Raw genomic sequence first — 20,942 nt, forward strand, 5'->3', positions numbered from 1 at the left:
TCAACTCCACTCCATCCAAATCAACTCCACTCCAAATCAACTCCACTCCACTCCAAATCAACTCCACTCCACTCACTCAAATCACTCCACTCCACTCCAAATCAACTCCACTCCACTCCACTCCAAATCAACTCACTCCACTCCCAAATCAACTCCACTCCAATCCAAATCAACTCCACTCCAATCCAAATCTACTCCACTCCACTCTTCTACTCCACTCCAATCCCAATCTACTCCACTCCAATCCAATCCAAATCTACTCCACTCCAATCCAATCCAAATCTACTCCACTCCAATCCAATCCAAATCTACTCCACTCCAATCCAATCAAATCTACTCCACTCCAATCCAATCCAAATCTACTCCACTCCAATCCAAATCTACTCCACTCCAATCCAAATCTACTCCACTCCAATCCAAATCTACTCCACTCCACTCCAATCCAAATCTACTCCACTCCACTCCAATCCAAATCTACTCCACTCCTATCCAAATCTACTCCACTCCAAATCTACTCCACTCCAATCCACTCCAATCCAATCCAAATCTACTCCACTCCACTCCAATCCAATCCAAATCTACTCCACTCCAATTCAATCCCAATCTACTCCACTCCAATTCAATCCCAAACTACTCCACTTCAATTCAATCCCAATCTACTCCACTCCAATTCAATCCCAATCTACTTCACGCCACTCAATTCAATCCAAATCTACTCCACTCCACTCCACTCCAATCAATCCAATCCAAATCTACTCCAACTCCACTCCAATTCAATCCAAATCTACTCCACTCCACTCCAATCCAATCCAAATCTAATCCACTCCAATCCAAATCTACTTCACTCCACTCCAATCCAAATCTACTCCTCTCCACTCCAATCCAAATCTACTCCACTCCAACCCAATCCAATCCAAATCTACTCCACTCCAATCCCAATCTACTCCACTCCAATCCCAATCTACTCCACTCCAATACCAATCTACTCCACTCCAATACCAATCTACTCCACTCCAATCCCATCCCCTCCAATCCCATCCCTCCAATCCCAATCTACTCCACTCCAATCCCAATCTACTCCAATCCCAATCTACTCCACTCCAATCCAATCTACTCCACTCCAATCCCAATCTAATCACATCTACTCCACTCCAATCCCAATCTACTCCACTCCAATCCCAATCTACTCCACTCCAATCCCAATCTAATCCACATCTACTCCAATCCAAATCTACTCCACTCCAATCCAAATCTACTCCACTCCACTCCAATCCAAATCTACTCCACTCCAATCCAATCCAAATCTACTCCACTCCAATCCAAATCTACTCCACTCCAATCCAAATCTACTCTACTCCACTCCAATCCAAATCTACTCCACTCCAATCCAAATCTACTCCACTCCACTCTTCTACTCCACTCCACTCTTCTACTCCACTTCAATCCAAATCTACTCCACTCCAATCCAATCCAAATCTACTCCACTCCAATCCAATCCAAATCTAATCCACTCCACTCCAATCCAATCCAAATCTACTCCACTCCATTCCAATCCAATCCAAATCTACTCCACTCCAATTCAATCCCAATCTACTCCACTCCAATTCAATCCCAATCTACTCCACTCCAATTCAATCCCAATCTACTCCACTCCAATTCAATCCAAATCTACTTCACTCCACTCCAATTCAATCCAAATCAACTTCACTCCAATCCAATTCAATCCAATCTACTCCACTCCACTCCAATTCAATCCCAATCTACTCCACTCCAATTCAATCCCAATCTACTCCACTCCAATCCAAATCTACTCCACTCCAATCCAATCCAAATCTACTCCACTCCAATTCAATCCCAATTTACTCCACTCCAATTCAATCCCAATCTACTCCACTCCAATTCAATCCCAATCTACTCCACTCCAATTCAATCCAAATCTACTTCACTCCACTTCAATCCACATCTACTCCACTCCAATCCAATTCAATCCAAATCTACTCCACTCCAATCCAATTCAATCCAAATCTACTCCACTCCAATCCAATTCAATCCAAATCTACTCCACTCCAATCCAATCCAAATCTACTCCACTCCACTCCAATCCAAATCTAATCCACTCCACTCCAATCCAATCCAAATCTACTCCACTCCATTCCAATCCAATCCAAATCTACTCCACTCCAATTCAATCCCAATCTACTCCACTCCAATTCAATCCAATCTACTCCACTCCAATTCAATCCCAATCTACTCCACTCCAATTCAATCAAATCTACTTCACTCCACTCCAATTCAATCCAAATCAACTTCACTCCAATCCAATTCAATCCAAATCTACTCCACTCCACTCCAATTCAATCCCATCTACTCCACTCCAATTCAATCCCAATCTACTCCACTCCAATCCAAATCTACTCCACTCCAATCCAATCCAAATCTACTCCACTCCATTCAATCCAATTTACTCCACTCCAATTCAATCCCAATCTACTCCACTCCAATTCAATCCCAATCTACTCCACTCCAATTCAATCCAAATCTACTTCACTCCACTTCAATCCACATCTACTCCACTCCAATCCAATTCAATCCAAATCTACTCCACTCCAATCCAATTCAATCCAAATCTACTCCACTCCAATCCAATTCAATCCAAATCTACTCCACTCCAATCCAATCCAAATCTACTCCACTCCACTCCAATCCAATCCAAATCTACTCCACTCCACTCCAATCCAATCCAAATCTACTCCACTCCAATCCAAATCTACTCCACTCCAATCCAAATCTACTCCACTCAATCCAAATCTACTCCACTCCAATCCAAATCTACTCCACTCCAATCCAAATCTACTCCACTCCAATCCAAATCTACTCCACTCCAATCCAAATCTACTCCACTCCACTCCAATCCAAATCTACTCCACTCCAATCCAAATCTACTCCACTCCACTCTTCTACTCCACTCCATCCAAATCTACTCCACTCCACTCTTCTACTCCACTCCAATCCAAATCTACTCCAATCCACTCCACTCCAATCCAAATCTACTCCACTCCAATCCCAATGTACTCCACTCCAATCCCAATCTACTCCACTCCAATCCCAATCTACTCCACTCCAATCCCAATCTACTCACTCCAATCCAATCTACTCCACTCCAATCCAATCTACTCCACTCCAATCCCAATCTACTCACTCCAATCCCAATCTACTCCACTCCAATCCAATTTACTCCACTCCAATCCCAATCTACTCCACTCCAATCCCAATCTACTCCACTCCAATCCAATTGCTCCACTCCAATCCCAATCTGCTCCACTCCAATCCAATCAACTCCACTCCAAATCAACTCCACTCCACTCCAAATCAACTCCACTCCAATCAAATCAACTCCACTCCAACCCAAATCAACTCCACTCCAACCCAAATCAACCTCCACTCCAACCCAAATCAACTCCACTCCAACCCAAATCAACTTCCACTCCAACCCAAATCAACTCCACTCACTCCACTCCAAATCAACTCCACTCCAATTCAAATCTACTGCACTCCAATCCAATCTTCCAATCAATCCAATCTACACAATCTACCCACTGCTCCCAATCTATTCATTCCATCAAATACACCACTTTTATCTACAACACTCACCCCACCCCAATCAGCCCCAATCTACTCCTCACTAATCTAACCCCACCCCAATCTACACTTCACTAATCTACCCCACCCCAATCTACACCTCACTATTCTACCCCACCCCAATCTACACCTCATTATTCTACCCCACCTCAATCTACTCCACTCCAATCCAATTCTACTCCACTCCACTCCAATCCAAATCTACTCCACCTCCAATCCAAATCTACTCCACTCCAATCCAAATCTACTCCACTCCAATCCAAATCTACTCCACTCCAATCCAAATCTACTCCACTCCAATCCAAATCTACTCCACTCAATCCAAATCTACTCCACTCCAATCCAAATCTACTCACTCACCACTCAAATCTACTCACTCCACTCAATCCAAATCTACTCACTCACTCCAATCCAAATCTACTCACTCACTCCAATCCAAATCTACTCCACTCCACTCCAATCCAAATCTACTCCACTCCACTCCAATCCAAATCTACTCCACTCCACTCCACTCCAATCCAATCTACTCCACTCCACTCCACTCCATCCAAATCTACTCCACTCCAATCCAAATCTACTCCACTCCAATCCAATCCAAATCTACTCCACTCCACTCCATCCAAATCTACTCCACTCCAATCAAATTACTTACTACAATTTAATCCCAAACTACTCCACTCCAATTCAATCCCCATCTACTCCACTCCAATTCAATCCCCATCTACTCCACTCCAATTCAATCCAAATCTACTTCACACACTCCAATACAATCCAAAACTACTCACTCCAATCCAATCAAATCTACTCCACTCAATCCAAATCTACCACCACAATCAATCTACACCACACCAAACTACACCACACCAAAACTACTCCAATCCAATCCAAATCTACACCACACCACCACACTACTCCACACACCAATCCACACTCCACTCACACCTACCCACTCCAACCCCAATCTAAATCTACTCCACTACCCACTACCAAACCAAACCTACCATCTACACACACTCCAAACCAAATCTACTCCTCTACACCACTCCCAACCTACAAACACCTCAACTCCACTCCAATCCAAACTACTCCTCTACTCCACTCCAATCCAAAACTACTCCTCAACTCCACACCAATCCACAACTAACTCCTCAACTCCACTCCATCCAAATCTACTCCACATCAATCCAAATCAACTCCTCTACATCCCACTCCAAACCAAATCTACTCCACACCACTCTTCTACACCACTCCAACACCACACCACAACCAAAACTACACCACTCCACTCCAATCCAATCCAAATCTACTCCACTCCAATCCAATTCAATCCCAATCTACTCCACTCCACTCCAATTCAATCCAAATCAACTCCAATTCAATCCAAATCTACTCCACTCACTCCAATTCAATCCAAATCTACTCCACTCCAATTCAATCCAAATCTACTCCACTCCAATTCAATCCAAATCTACTCCACTCCAATTCAATCCAAATCTACTCCACTCCCACTCCAATCCAATCTACTCTACTCCACTCCAATCCAAATCTACTCCACTCCAATCCAAATCTACTCCACTCCAATCCAAATCTACTCCACTCTTCTACTCCCACTCCACTCTTCTACTCCACTCCACTCTTCTACTCCACTCCACTCTTCAACTCCACTCCACTCTTCTACTCCACTCCACTCTTCTACTCCACTCCACTCTTCTACTCCACTCCCACTCTTCCTACTCCACTCCACTCTTCTACTCCACTCCACTCTTCTACTCCACTCCACTCTTCTACTCCACTCCACTCTCTCTACTCCACTCCACTCTTCAACTCCACTCCACTCTTCAACTCCACTCCACTCTTCTACTCCACTCCACTCCACTCTTCTACTCCACTCCACTCTTCTACTCCACTCCACTCTTCTACTCCACTCCACTCTTCTACTCCACTCCACTCTTCTACTCCACTCCACTCTTCTACTCCACTCCACTCTTCTACACCACTCCACTCTTCTACTCCACTCCACTCTTCTACTCCACTCCACTCTTCTACTCCACTCCACTCTTCTACTCCACTCCACTCTTCTACTCCACTCCACTCTTCTACTCCACTCCACTCTTCTACTCCACTCCAATCCAAATCTACTCCACTCACTCCAACTCTACTCTACTCACTCTACTTTACTCCACTCACTCTACTATACTCCACTCCACTCTACTTTACTCCAATCCACTATACTTTACTCCACTCCACTCTTCTACTCACTCCAATCCAAATCTACTCCAACTCCCAATCCCAATCTACTCCAACTCAATCCAATTACTCCACTAACAATTCCACTCCAATCCCAATCTACTCACTCCATCAATCTACTCCACTCCAATCCAATTACTCCACTCCAATCCCAATCTACTCCACTCCAATCCAATCTACTCCACTCCAATCCCAATCTACTCCACTCCAATCCCAAATCTACTCCACTCCAATCCAATCTACTCCACTCCAATCCCAATCTACTCCACTCCAATCCCAATCTACTCCACTCACTCCAATCCAATCTGCTCACTCAATCCAATCTGCTCCACTCCAATCCCAATCTACTCCACTCCAATCAACTCCACTCCAATCCAATCCAAATCAACTCCACTCCACTCAAATCATCTCCTCTCCAATTCAAATCTACTGCACTCCCAATCCAATCCAATCTACCACAAATACCCCACTGCTCCCAAATCTATCCATTCCATCAAATACACCACTTTTATCTACAACACTCCACCCCACCCAATCAGCCCTAATCTACACCTCACTAACCTACCCCACCTCAATCTACACTTCACTAATCTACCCACCCAATCTACACCTCACTATTCTACCCACCCCAATCTACACCTCATTATTCTACCCCAATCCAAATCTACTCCACTCCAATCCAAATCTACTCCACTCCAATCCAAATCTACTCCACTCCAATCCAATCTACTCCACTCCATCCAAATCTACTCCACTCCAATCCAAATCTACTCTACTCCAATCCAAATCTACTCACTCCAATCCGAACCTACTCCACTCCAATCCGAACCTACTCCACTCCAATCCAAACCTACTCCACTCAATCCAAACCTACTCCACTCCAATCCAAACCTACTCCACTCCAATCCAAACCTACTCCACTCCAATCCAAACCTACTCCACTCCAATCCAAACCTACTCCACTCCAATCCAAACCTACTCCACTCCAATCCAACCTACTCCACTCCAATCCAAACCTACTCCACTCCAATCCAAACCTCCCCTCAATCAAACCTACTCCACTCATCCAAACCTACTCACTCCAATCCAAATCTACTCCACTCCAATCCAAATCTACTCCACTCCAATCCAAATCTACTCCACTCCAATCCAAATCTACTCCACTCCACTCCAATCCAAATCTACTCCACTCCAATCCAATCCAATTCAAATCTATCCACTCCAATACTCCACTCCAAATCTACTCCACTCCAATCCAAGTCTACTCCACTCCAATCCAAATCTACTCCACTCCAATCCAAATCTACTCCACTCCAATCCCATCCCAATCTACTCCACTCCACTCCAATCCCAATCTACTCCACTCCACTCCAATCCCAATCAATCCACTACAATCTACCCCCTTCCTTTCCAATCCAATATACCACAATCTACCACACTGCACCCAAATCTCAACTACAATCTATCCCCCTGCTCCCAAATCTATCCTATTCCATCAAATCTATACCACTGTAATTTACAACACTCCACCCAACCCAATCAGCCCCAATCTACCCCTCACTAATCTACTCCACCCCAATCTGCCCCAATCTACCCCTCACTGAGCAACCCCACCCCAATCTACCCCTCACTGATCAACCCCACCCCAATCTACACCTCACTCATCTACCCCTCCCCAATCTACCCCTCACTCATATACCCCACCCCAATCTACTGTATATATCCACTCCAATCCAAATCTACTCCACTCCAATCCAAATCTACTCCACTCCAATCCAAATCTACTCCAATCCAATCCAAATCCACTCCACTCCACTCCAATCCAAATCTACTCCACTCCAATCCAAATCTACTCCACTCCAATCCAAATCTACTCCAATCCAAATCTACTCCAAATCAACTCCACTCCACTCCAAATCTAGTCAACTCCACTCCCCATCTATTCCACTCCACTCCAATCCAAATCTACTCCACTCCACTCCAATCCAAATCTACTCCACTCCAATCCAATCCAAATCTACTCCACTCCAATCCAATCCAAATCTACTCCACTCCAATCCAATCCAAATCTACTCCACTCCACTTCAATCCAAATCTACTCCTCTCCACTTCAATACAAATCTACTCCACTCCACTCCACTCCAATCCAATCCAAATCTACTCCACTCCACTCCAGTCCAAATCTACTCCACTCCACTCCAATCCAAATCTACTCCACTCCACTCCAAATCTACTCCACTCCACTCCAAATCTACTCCACTCCACTCCAAATCTACTCCACTCCAATCCAAATCTACTCCACTCCAATCCAAATCTACTCCACTCCAATCCAAATCTACTCCACTCCAATCCAAATCTACTCCACTCCAATCCAAATCTACTCCACTCCAATCCAATCCAATCCAAATCTACTCCACTCCAATCCAAATCTACTCCACTCCAATCCAAATCTACTCCACTCCAATCCAAATCTACTCCACTCCAATCCAAATCTACTCCACTCCACTCCAAATCTACTCCACTCCACTCCACTCCAATCCAAATCTACTCCACTCCACTCCAATCCAAATCTACTCCACGCCAATCCAATCCAAATCTACTCCACTCCATTCCAATCCAAATCTACTCCACTCCAATCCAAATCTACTCCACTCCAATCCAAATCTACTCCACTCCAATCCAAATCTACTACACTCCAATCCAAATCTACTACACTCCAATCTAAATCTACTCCACTCCAATCCAATCAAAATCTACTCCACTCCAATCCAATCAAAATCTACTCCACTCCACTCCAATCCAAATCTACTCCACTCCAATCCAAATCTACTCCACACCAATCCAATCCAAATCTACTCCACACAATCCAATCTACTCCACCCAAATCCAATCTACTCCAATAAAATCCAATCTACTCCAATAAAATCCAATCTACTCCAATCCATTCCATTCCAATCCAATCTACTCCACTCAAATCTACTCCACTCCAATCGAACCACTTCAAACCAATCTACATGCACCAATCCAGTCTTCATTATATTGAAGGGTAAGTGGCAATGGGAGTAGTAATTTACATAGTGATTAGACACAGTGGTCACACAGGCTAAATATGTGGAAATGGATAAGGGTGCTGTTTTAGTAGTTACATTGAATTCGGACGCTGAGTGAAGATAAAGACCCGTCGGGAAGATTGTTGTGTTTAGGGGGACGACTCTCAGGACACATCTGAATGTAATTAAGATACTGTTTAGTGTATTTAAACTGACTCCATTCTTTCTATCTCTATATCTAGACCTTTGTAAACTTATGTATGGATTATTTGACCCTAAAGAAAGGATATCATTGAAGAGAAATAAACCTGTTTTGATGAGAGAGTGTATGACAAAAATTGGTGAGAACATCTATACCTAGTTTCATGTAATTGAATTTTAGCTTATTTAACGTAGATTAAAGAGAAATGGTATCCAAAATGAGCCAGTGTTCTTGGGGTGCCTTATTGGCAAAAATAAGGACTCTCAGTGAAGAGGGCCTTCCTCTGAGTCCTTCCAAGTAGCCATGAAGACTGCTACTCCAATTTTGACTATGATGTGCATGGTCTACGTAGCCATACAACATGCCCATTTGAGTGTTTGTGAGAATGACCAAGAATGTCATGATATATATGTAATTAGCCTTTCTATTTTCGTTATTTCAGCCATAAAGAAGCTGCAAGTATCTCCCCAAAACACGTTTTGACTGAAAACAAGAGTGGAAAATAAGTACATTTTTAATATTTTGTGTGAAAACACATTACAACATTGCCTACACCGGCTTTGGATAACGATTGACTTTAGTCTGTTTTGATAACTATGAGTTCCAAAGTATTTTCTGAGAATGTCTTGTCATTAGACTAGGACGTATAAAAAATTTGTTTTTGAAATTGTACTGTTTTCAGAAGTATAAACAAGGAACTTGGAATAAGATTTCCACAATAAAGTTATTTGTTGGAGTGCATCCGTCTATTGGAAATGTCATGATAATTTTAACTCCCTACGAAAACTGTTCTTGTATTTAATATGTAGGCTTGGTTGGTCACCAATCTAGTGGGTAGAGCTTGCCCCAGGAATTTCAGAATCTATGCCCAGTACCCCAATCTACCCCATTCCACCCACATCTACCCCACTCTGTCCCAATTTACAATCTACCCTACTCCACCCCAATTTACCCCAAATCTATCCCAATGTAAACAAATGTAATCTACCCCACCCCAATCTACCAAGCTAATCCACGCCAATAACATTTAGCCATGCTGAACAGCAGCTATGCTGGTGTACATAAGGGCTAACACAAATTGCCAAAGCTAATAGCTTTCGCATAAGCAGGACCTATTGGTTTTGCCAATGCTTATTTTACATATGCTTGAGAAATCATTTGGTTTCATGAATGTCCCTGAATTAAACTGCATGAAGTAGTCCAACAGTTTGGGGTCTGGTACACTACCCAGGAGCATTAGTTCTCCATGGAAAACCATTTAAGTACCAAATAGAAAACGGTCTGATGCTGCCTCGCAGCTCTCTGAGGAATGGAGGAGGTGAGGACGCCCTTAACACATCGAGCTGTTAAATTGACAGGACTCCAGTCTTCTGCATATCCTGCCATGTTACTTGTCAATGTGATAGTTACGTATGTATGGTTGCCAAAGAACAACAAAAAATCTACAGATGCAAATAAAGGGGATCCGAAAATGAATATGTGAATTACAGCTAATAAGCACTCCAATTAGAAACCCTAAGTGTACAAAAGCAGCTATAGTTCCATACGCAAGCCAATATTACCGTATGGATTGTTTTTCTGATACAAACAAAGTCTCCCCATCACCATAAATTTAAATCTTGAAGAAACCCTTTCCACCTGCGTGAGGTCTAACTGACAATTGTAATTATGGACTATTTAGTCAAATAAGATGAAAAGGCCACTAGACAGGAGACAAATGGAAGCACGCTAAGATGTTATTAATGTGGCAGATAAGAGACACCAGCTTGAGGATATAATTCAGAAATATGCATTCTTGCCACTCTGTACTAAATATTACATTCTCTGTGTAGGTCCGCAAAATGCATAGAGTAGAGAGCCCGAAGGCCATGAAGGTCGAGACTGAAAATAAAATATAAGAGGAAATGATCTGCCTCCCCAGCTAAAACTAGGATCAGTCTTGGTATCAGAATCTACACAGCAACGTCAGATGAACATATGCAGATAATCATAGAGCATCCCGGTAGATATCGACCACTGCGATGAAATGCTGAATTTGGTCTAACAGAGTAAGACCCAAGACATTCACAGTCAAGTTTGCTACTATTTCACAGAGTGAAGTAACCATGGAAACATAGAACAGAAAATGAATCGCAGTTTCAGAAAAGTATCTCTACTACCTTGAAACACGACGCCCAAATGAAAGATGTATGTATGGGAAGCAATTCTTTTAAGAGGGATTATGACAACCCCGAAGGCAAGAAGCTGGGCGCCGTTCTTTGGATGACGAGACTTTGATGGACTAGTGAATGCATGCCCGATAGCAAAGCCCAAGATCTCACTTAAGCGGTTGCTGCAGTAACGGCAATTAAAACTGCATCCTCACGTGTTTGTAGTTTGAGTAGACGTCGAAACGAAAGCTCAAAAAGGTGCATCATGACTTTCAATAGCAGATGCCAGGGTCATTTGGGAGTTGGATCTTCAACCGAGGCCAAACAAATAATTCAACCATTTCACGCATACTATAAAAACTTAAATAAACAACATTTAATATAAAGTAGATTTGGAACACAAATTGTGCAAATCACAAAAACGAGACTGCAAAAGAAATGCCACAAAAACACGATGCAATAAAAGGACAATCAATTAAAAGTTTTTCTTGTCAAATCCTGGATAGATTCCCAAATTGCATGAAAGAATCACACAGAAGCTTTGGTAAACAGAACTCTAAACGTTCAGGATTCTGAGATGTGCTCAAGAATGTACAGTTAACCAATAACGACATAGGAGACAATGGCACATCGGTGCCTGCATTCTCATACTGCACTGTGCCAATTTATTTAGCACCCTCATTTTGTTTATGCACCCCAAACTGCCCCCAGTCCTAAGTGCCACCTTCCAAACCAATCTTTAATTTGTGTCAGTCAGCTCTTTATGTTACTCAACCTACTCAATGAGCGTAAAGTACCTATAAAACAAGGAAACCTGCCAGCGACTATGCAACACCCATCCTCTATCATTAGCCTCTTGCGCTGATCACTCTCTGCTCCTATACTTGTATCCTTGTTACACAAGAGAGTATCTTAGAATCTCCGAGAGCAAAATGAAGGGATGGTCCCTTCCTCTGCTGGGCTGGGAAAGTAGCGACAAGGCAAAGCATATCAGCAAGTCATTGAAATGACAAAAAGCTAGAGCTGCTTGGACAGGTAGCATTTCAGGGCCTCGAGTGCTGGGCTGCAGAGAATGCGCTTTTTGTTCCCTCTTCGGAAGGAGCTTCATGTGATCAATACTGTGCCACTGTGGCTGTCTGCAGATGATGGAGCCTGGCAGGACCTGGGACCCGGGGGAAATTTGTTTAATGTAAGAATGTTCCATCACACAAGGGGACCTCTGTTTGCTGAGGTAACAGGTAACCTGGGCAACCCCCATGGGTATCCTCAGGCCTGGCAGACAAAGCATGCCTTCATTAGCTCCGAGTGTCCAAATACCGGCTGCTGCCCTGCTCTCACAATAGCACCGAGATACAATCGTCCTATTTAGAAACCATTAGCTTCCAGATAAGAAAGCATACTCTTCATATTTTACCAACAGTCCCACCAGCAACAATGGCATTAACATTTCAGTATGCTAACACACGTAGCAGGTGGCATTAGAGGCTTTCTAAGAACCGGTCATTCACGCTTCGCAGCAACATATCGGAGCCCATTATGTCCCCCCCCTCCCCACCAACTCTTCCAAAGTTGGTCATGAGTTATGGGAAATCCCACCCCCTGCCATCACTTTTGCCTCAATTACACACGCTCACCTCTCGACCAACTTCCCTGCCTCCGGCAAGCCTGGTACAAACTCATATTGACCTCTTTCAACACAATTTCCTAGAAGCATTCTTAAATGAGGACTCAACGGGCCATTTAAAGACCTTCCCACCTGTTAAAAAAACATTCACAGGATGAACCTTTCATATTGCCCCTACAGATGTTATACCCACAGGGTATTCCCCCTCATCATCCCCCCTTGAAAGCAGACACCTATGTCTGTGCTACCTCACAGATTTCCTCACCTCAAAGGAACACCACAGGCAGTGCAAACTTGGTACTACAGGTAGATTAATCCACAATAACTACTATCATGCATGTACTGCCATCCTTTGTGGAAGGACAACATCTCTTTAATCTGTACACCTAAACTATTGGCCGATTATATAACATTTTTATTCAATTAAGTCACCCTAAAATAGACAGCATTTATAAATAAGACTGCTATTACTATTTTGACTCTTTCCACAGTATTTTTTTCCTGTAGGTTAGGTTAGCGGACAATTAACATTTAAAATTAACAATTCTAATGGTTGTTCACACCAGTCCTCTCTTTTATTTCAACAGTTCGCCATGATCTCCTTTTTACTCCATAGCCACATTCGTTTACTGCTTCCAAGTAAGTTTCTGCTCCCTCCGCTTTCTCATGTGCAATGTGGTATGAAATCAGCATTCAATGATTTCAGAAATTTCTTTAGCGAGGCATTTTCTCAAGTAATAGACCTATACCAGTGGTCTCCAAATCTCTTCATTGAGAACACACCATTGCCTATAATAATGCTAAACAATAATGTTGAGATTTTCTTTTTACAAGTTCACTTTGTCAAAATGATCACAAGCATCTGTTCACATAACCATCATGCCGCTGGAATGTTTTGCACTGAACTGTAGCACCCATGCAGTTCTCCATTCGTGAGCTTCGTCTGCTGCACAGGATTGCAATTTCGCTAGCTTCTAACCTACCCTGGAAGCTAGAAATTTCTTTGCCCATGTCTCATCTTAGCTTTAACTGCCCCCTCTGGCAACAAGCATTTGCAATGCAATAGGTCTCGCATTTTTTTTTAGAGTAAAGAGCTATAAACGTTGTAATGGAATTGTGTTTTACTCATGTGAGCGAGAGCGCCAGTGCAAAAGTGATAGAAAGCGAGAGAGAGATGGCATAAAGAGATAGAGTTCTTTGCATATTTAAGTGAGAGGTAGAGTGACGAGAGAGCGAATGAGAGAGAGTTAGCGAAAGGTAGAAAGAGAGAAAGAGAGCTTAGAGGTAGGTTGGTAAAGTTGGAGAAACAGAGTTCTTTGCATATTTCAGTGAGCGGTAGAGTGAAGAGAGAGAGAATGAGATCGAGAGATAGAGAAAGGTAGAGTGAGAGCGAGAGAGTTTAGAGGTAGGTTGTTAAAGTTGGAGAGATAATTGGGTGGTAGAGTGAAGAGAGAAATACATCTTGTGATTCTGGGCAAATCACTTAAATCTCCCAGTGCCTACCAAAACAAGCATTGGAAATGTAATAGGTCTCGCATTTGCTTGAGTTAGGGCAATTGGAGTTCCACGATATAAAGCGTTATATATGGCATGTATTATTATTCTCTGCTACAAACGGAGAAGCAAATGGTTATTTGTAAAGGAAGCTGTGAGTGTAAAGATCACTTTATACCGCATTCTTCCAGACAGTGTCACTGTGGCAATACTTCAAGAGAACGTGTAATAAATGCACATATGTTTAGTGTTTCAGAAATGTTACAACACTAACAAGGAATATGACTGCAGTTTTGTATTTGAAGCATTGTTGTAACATTTATGTATTGTTACATCAATCCCGATGCATTTCTAGCATAGCAAGTTATCTTGGAGACACAAAGGGTAGGAAAACAAGAGCGGCCGGGAAACTGAAAGTACGGCCTGCCAGCCATGAATAATTAGGGGAGGAGAAGCCGCAGAGCGCACGCTGGGAGAAGCCCTTTGATGTGGTGGCGGGCGTGAAAAAATGCAATTAGGAGGGAGGGAGGCTGATGCCTTTGATGCGCGTGCTTGTTTGGTCACGTGATTCACATGAACTCGAAGAAAACCGCACCGAAAAAGCCATAGTTTGACGAGTATTTTGACCACTAGAATTCTCTCCTTTTCCATTCCTGCGGAATGGGAAAAGGCGAGCCCTAAAAAACAGGGATTGAAGTGCTATACAGTTACTACACACTGGCCCATGCTATGTGATTCAGGAATACATGCTTGCCTGAGGACAAACTGGAGGCATTAAATGCCAAAGTAATAAAATACAATAGTCTTCTACTGACACTGAATATTGCCGACTACAGTAACATGCAGAATATGAGACTTGCTCAAGACAAATGTTTAGAAAAGCAATAGACTACAAAGTTATTGGATACGATTATGCATGTTTCCTACTATTCCAGATAAATAAACGTTCATCTAATATCTCAAGTAGTGCACAGCAGGACTACTGTCTAAAGGGGAATACCCAAAAAAAGTCTCTGTTTAAAGAAAAGGGGTGCTTTGATGCTGCAGTACAGAACGGAACACTTGGTGTTTGAAGTTCACATATTTGTCTTTTTATTTTTTTCAACTGACGTGATATCGCTACCATTAAGTGACAGAACGAGGAACTGGCAAAAGAACATTTTTTACATAACAGCTTCCCAGCATTGGAGAGACGATGTAAAATGAGATACAAAATTAACATGGCATTAACTCTTTTTTAAAGGCTCTCTTTAAAAGGGATCGGGTTTGCATACAAAAAAAAAGTAGCTGTAATATGAACAGAGATGTGCAGCCTGATCTCTGTGTGAGTGAATGCCAATTGCAAATATTGTAGCTGCTGTGTAGAAAATATTTCAATGGCTGCTGCATACAAACGCGCAGGGGACCAGATGTTGGAGCACGTCGTCCTTGAGGTTGGCAGGAAGCGGGTGTGTCTGCATTAGCAAGAGGGTAGAGTGGCACTGACCTGCTTGGCCAGAACGTCCCGGAGCTTGTTGCAGTTCTTCTCGTTCCTAGCTGTTATATGCTGCAGGGAGTGGAGCTGCAAGTTCTCCAAGGGCTGCGGAAAACTGGGTGTCACTTCCTCCGCACACACAGCACAACATAGCAGCAACTTGAACTGCCCTGCCACATGTGGGGAAGAACAGCCAACTGAGGGGGAGAGCGCTTTCGGTGTGCTGTGCCACCGTGAGAAAAGTCCTTATAGGAGGCGGCGAGCGAGTGGCTGCGGGTGAAGCAGGAAGAGACACAGCGATTTTAACATGATCGAAGGCAGGGAGGGTCGCACTCTTGTGACCTTTCAATGCACAGATGAAGCTGGAAATTCATAAGCCTAGGTGTGTGAGTAAACGTTGAAAGTGGCCTGTGAAATGTAATGCTTGTTACATGCAGTGACTGACGGGGAGGAGATCAAGGGGGAGAGGGAGGGAAAGTGAAAGCGTGCCATTCGCGCGCTGTCCTGGAAAACGACGTGGGACAGATGTGCACGCGTACGGAGTGCACATCCCCTGTCCGTACGCGTGCACATATCCGGTCCCCCTTCCGTCAGAAAAACGACGACAATAGGTCTCGCCAAGACGAACAGCGCATGCGCTGCATCGTTAGGCGAGACCTAAAAAAGGCATTGTCTTTATACAGCCTTGCCTACTTCGGTCTCTTATCAGTACCAAAAATGCAGTCCCAACATACTCCTGGCTGTTATGTATGCTAATAGGACGCTGTCCATTTTTGCTTGCTTCTACATATTCTTAGAGTATAAGGGTGGACCGGTCTCTTTCCACTTGTTTCACATGGTTTCTGCAGTGCTGACTTCATTACCTCTCATGACTGTGCTTGTTCAAGTATTTGTCTAGAGAATTCTTTGTTTGATGCGACCACAAACTGTTTGAGTTAGTGATTTTCTGGGAGTACCACAGTGAGATCCCGTAAAAATGTTTTTCAGTGATTAATGGTACCCTCTAATTACTGTATGCAGATTGTGTTGGGGTAGAGTCTAATTTAGCTTGCAGTATAAGAAACGGCCTTCACCATTTGGACAATCTGGTTTATAGCAATAATATAAATTATTAGTTAAAAAGGATTCAAAGCACTTTAATTTCCAATGGAGCTTAGTTTCCATTTCATTGCCTTTTTATTTTTCAACTGACATGAAGCCCCTCTGGCCCTCTGTTCAGTAGCCCTAGTATTGTCTAAAGGGAATTTACCTAACCAGGCACCATACAACACCATAGTACCATTTCTTCTTTTGTTGTATTCAAAGCCAGTAATTCATCAAAACTCCTCTCCTAATCTGACTGGCCTCAATTTGCTCTTGGATTCATAAAAATACATTGTCAAGTCAATAGGATGTTCCTTTCTCACATGCCTCCATTGTACCCTCTCTAGCAGTTGCTCTTTTATCATGCTGGGAGGAAAAAAACATTTTTATAAGTAGTGAACTGGAGGAATCAATTCAGTTCTGTGGAGATATCTTGGGCAGTATCCCACAACAATTATCTATGGCCACTAGAGATGATGGTCAGGCGTTAACAAGGGACCAGAACTCAGTAGAGGCACAGGTTCTTTTTACATCCATCAATGGCATTTAGTGCGGTCGGTCCACATTCTGCAAACTTTTCCTAGAGCACTCACCTGCGGGGAACCTCCTCCTGAGGCAGATCCAAATGGTATCGGATGAAAAATCTCTCAGAGTCCTCTCTCTCACCATCAGTGACAGCACTTCCATTCAATTTGGAGACACAAGGTAATCTGCAAAGTCACACCAGAAAAAAGAGATTGAGGCAGTTTGGCAAATGTGTACAGTGAACTTGGACTTGAAGAGCTGAGCTACGTACAAAGGCCACACCAGGATAATGCACACTGACAGAGCCTCTTGCACTACACCACTCTACTTTTGATGCATGACACATCAATGACATTACATTACTTTATCCAGAGTGCACACATTCATCCCAAAACACACCACTAAGATGCAAAACAAATAACATTCCATCAAACAGAAACCACCAGAATACCCAGCTGATACTTAATGAACAGTGGGAAATAGCTCCCTGAGCAGAATTAGTCGCAACACTCTGCAACCATGTGCGGACAGACAAAACCTCACTAAATGCCAAGGAGTATCCAAAATATTCTACATTTCAAGGGTTGTCTACTAAGCTCAAATCCTGTTGATGTGGTTTTCATTTTAGGGTACACATGCATACGTCACCCTAAATTTAATAATATCATCCTTCAGCTGGCCACCAACTTTACAATATACACTAAACCGATGTGCTTTAACATAAAAGCCTTAATGTCTATACATACCACGACATAGGATACAAGGGCATTTACATACAACTACGTTGACACCACAGCATTGACATCAAGATTAGGATAAGATTCAGGGTTAGGATTAGGCTGAAATAAGGGACAGAATTAGTCTCGGTGTTGTTGGAAAATGTAGTATTAGGTTTAAGATTAGGTTTAGGAATACAGTAAGAGTTTGAGGACAGGTCAGGAGTTAGGCTTAGGGTGAAAGGTACCTCGAGGTTAGGCTCAGTGATAGGTTTATAGTTAGAGTCGGGTTAAGAACTAGAGAAAGGCTTATGATTAAGGTGACACTTCTGGTAAACTTTGATTTGGAGTTAGGGTAAGGGCAACAGTTGGGGTTAGGCTCAAGTTTAGGGTTCAGCTTTGCACTGGAGATTGCATTTTTGGTTACTTATCAGGCAATGGCTAGGGTTAAGTTTCAGGTTAGAGTAAGGTTTAGTTTAACTTTAAGGTATAATGACAGGTTTAGATCTAAGCATGCAGTGGGTTTATGGTGTTGGAGGGGAACCAGCGAATCTCGGGTATCTACGTGCCACATAACACAACAGAGCTATTTTCAACAAATAGTGGATTGGGCAGCAGACTGTGCATTTTTTCAAGTACCCGCTGTTTATCTCTAAATTCCCTGCACTGATGGAATCCAAATATCATTAGGGCAAGTTACTAGACCTGTACTGGGCAATGTATTCACAACTGAGGCTGTTTGTCACAACAGGCTTCTTTTGGTGGGTAATCAAAATAAATTCAGACAACCAAAGTAGCACACTCTAAGGAATAGAAACAGCAATGGAAATGAAAGAAACACAAGCACAGCCTAGATAAACGCCAGGCATGGCCCTTACATGTAGACATTACTAAAGTTCAACACTGCTTCACAATACTGGCAATAAAAAGAAAGACTTTAGTGTCAGAAACCATTACATTTGCGGTGATCCAAAAATTAATGAAAGCCTAAAATCAACAAAGTTCACAAACTGGTACAGCGAAATGGGCTAATCCATTTCCCACCTCGCTCTTACATATGAAAATATAGTTACACAAAAAATGTGTGTCACAAACATAGGGATAGAGGGTTCATTTCTATACTTCTTTAGAAAATGCGATCCTCTGACAATGGGTATGATATATTTGCACTTTTCAGCATATACGTTGTTACATGTGCTACTATGATGAACGAGAAAAATATGCACAAAAACAGGGCTGGCTACATTACATGTTTTGCTCTGGGTGACAATTGAGGGCCATAACAGAATGTTTTTATCAAATTGCCACTAATTCTCAATGAGTGTGAATTTTGGCTGCTTTCGTCCCCTCAGTGTGCAGTAGCAGGAGCCATTGCATGATGGAGGTCAGGCTGAGTGAGATTTATCCATGCTGATAAAAATGTCCTTCTTTTATATCCAACCTGAAAACACATAATTAATAACAAAGGGCCTTATTTAGAGTTTGGCGATGGGTCACTGCGCCACATTTGTGATGGATACTCTATCCGCCATATTACAAGTGCCGTTGGATATATTGCACTTTTAATATCGCGGATGGGATATCCGTCAATTTTGTGACAGAGTAACCAGTTTGTCGTACTCTAAATCAGGCTCAAAGATCTTTAAACGTTTGCATATAGGATATGTGTATGTAGGTTAATTTAATCGTAACTGGTATGGAAACTTCAGTTTGGTCTATGTGTAAGAACGTTACTATGTATTGATTATAGCGCTTCCGGATTATTTAAATGTTTTTTCACTCCTGCCGAATTCATTTCCAGTCCAAGTCTTCTTCTCATTGAGTTTATGGGAAGAACGAATAACATTTGAACTTCTATTAATTCTTGGAATATATGGATGTCATTAAGCGTGTGATGGTCTCCCCAAAAAAAAGAAAGCAATTCAAATGGACACGGTGATTTGTATATCCTTGGTGTATGGTGAACTGTGCTTCTTATTTTCTTTTTCTTTTCCCTTTTCTTGATTGCTTTCTCAGGATTTAGATCTTGCATTCAGAAGCCATCATATTTTGGAAAGTTGCAATTTCAGTCTCATTCACTGTTGACCATATATATGAACGATATGCTCTTTGAAGTCTACGTAACCGATACCATTCTATACTTTGCGAGTGACCTTATGCTTAATTTTCCTGATGGTTCCATTTGAGGTTTCGGTCCGTTGATTCACTTACTGGCTTCATTTTTCAAAACGCATGTACTTATTATGAGTCCTATTGATGTTTACTGACTCTGCATACATGGAGCGCTCATGTTTGAGCTCCCACCACTATTGACATGTCACTTCATTTCTTTTATCCTTCTAGAAAGTCACTAATATGCCGATATGGTTAAATCAAGTATTGCGAATATGTTTTAGTGTACTGTGTTTATATCAACAAACTGCCACATGTTTCTTTATCATGAATATTAACTCATAAATATGTTGTTCCCTTTTGCCCTCGGTTATCCCTCATATATATTTATCTTACTATCTTTGATGCTTTTACCTATATTTACCTATTGATATGTACTAAAATTGTATTTACATTTACATAACACTATCCCTTATTGACATGTTTTCTCTTGTTATTTATTTCTGATATCTGTACCTACTCTTTGTACATATTGATATTGCACTTAAAATTACACATTACTATTGTTATTCCTATATGTACTACACTTACACTTACCCCATACCTGATCTTGTCTTATACCAGTC

The 20,942-nt window shown here is 42.3% G+C and overlaps 1 protein-coding gene across 5 annotated transcripts in view; it reads right to left on the reverse strand.

The window, feature by feature from the left end:
- TBCEL (tubulin folding cofactor E like) overlaps positions 1-20,942 on the reverse strand; it is a 526,320-nt gene that overhangs the window by 59,176 nt on the left and 446,202 nt on the right. For all 5 annotated transcript variants that reach the window (XM_078682152.1, XM_078682156.1, XM_078682157.1 and 2 more), the window contains one exon: positions 17,557-17,673. In XM_078682152.1, coding sequence (XP_078538278.1) covers positions 17,557-17,673 — 117 coding nt within the window. The remainder of the gene's footprint in view (positions 1-17,556; positions 17,674-20,942) is intronic.

The sequence above is a fragment of the Lissotriton helveticus genome, chromosome 3_1 (assembly GCF_964261635.1).
Source record: "Lissotriton helveticus chromosome 3_1, aLisHel1.1, whole genome shotgun sequence".
NCBI classification, from domain to species: Eukaryota; Metazoa; Chordata; class Amphibia; order Caudata; family Salamandridae; genus Lissotriton; species Lissotriton helveticus.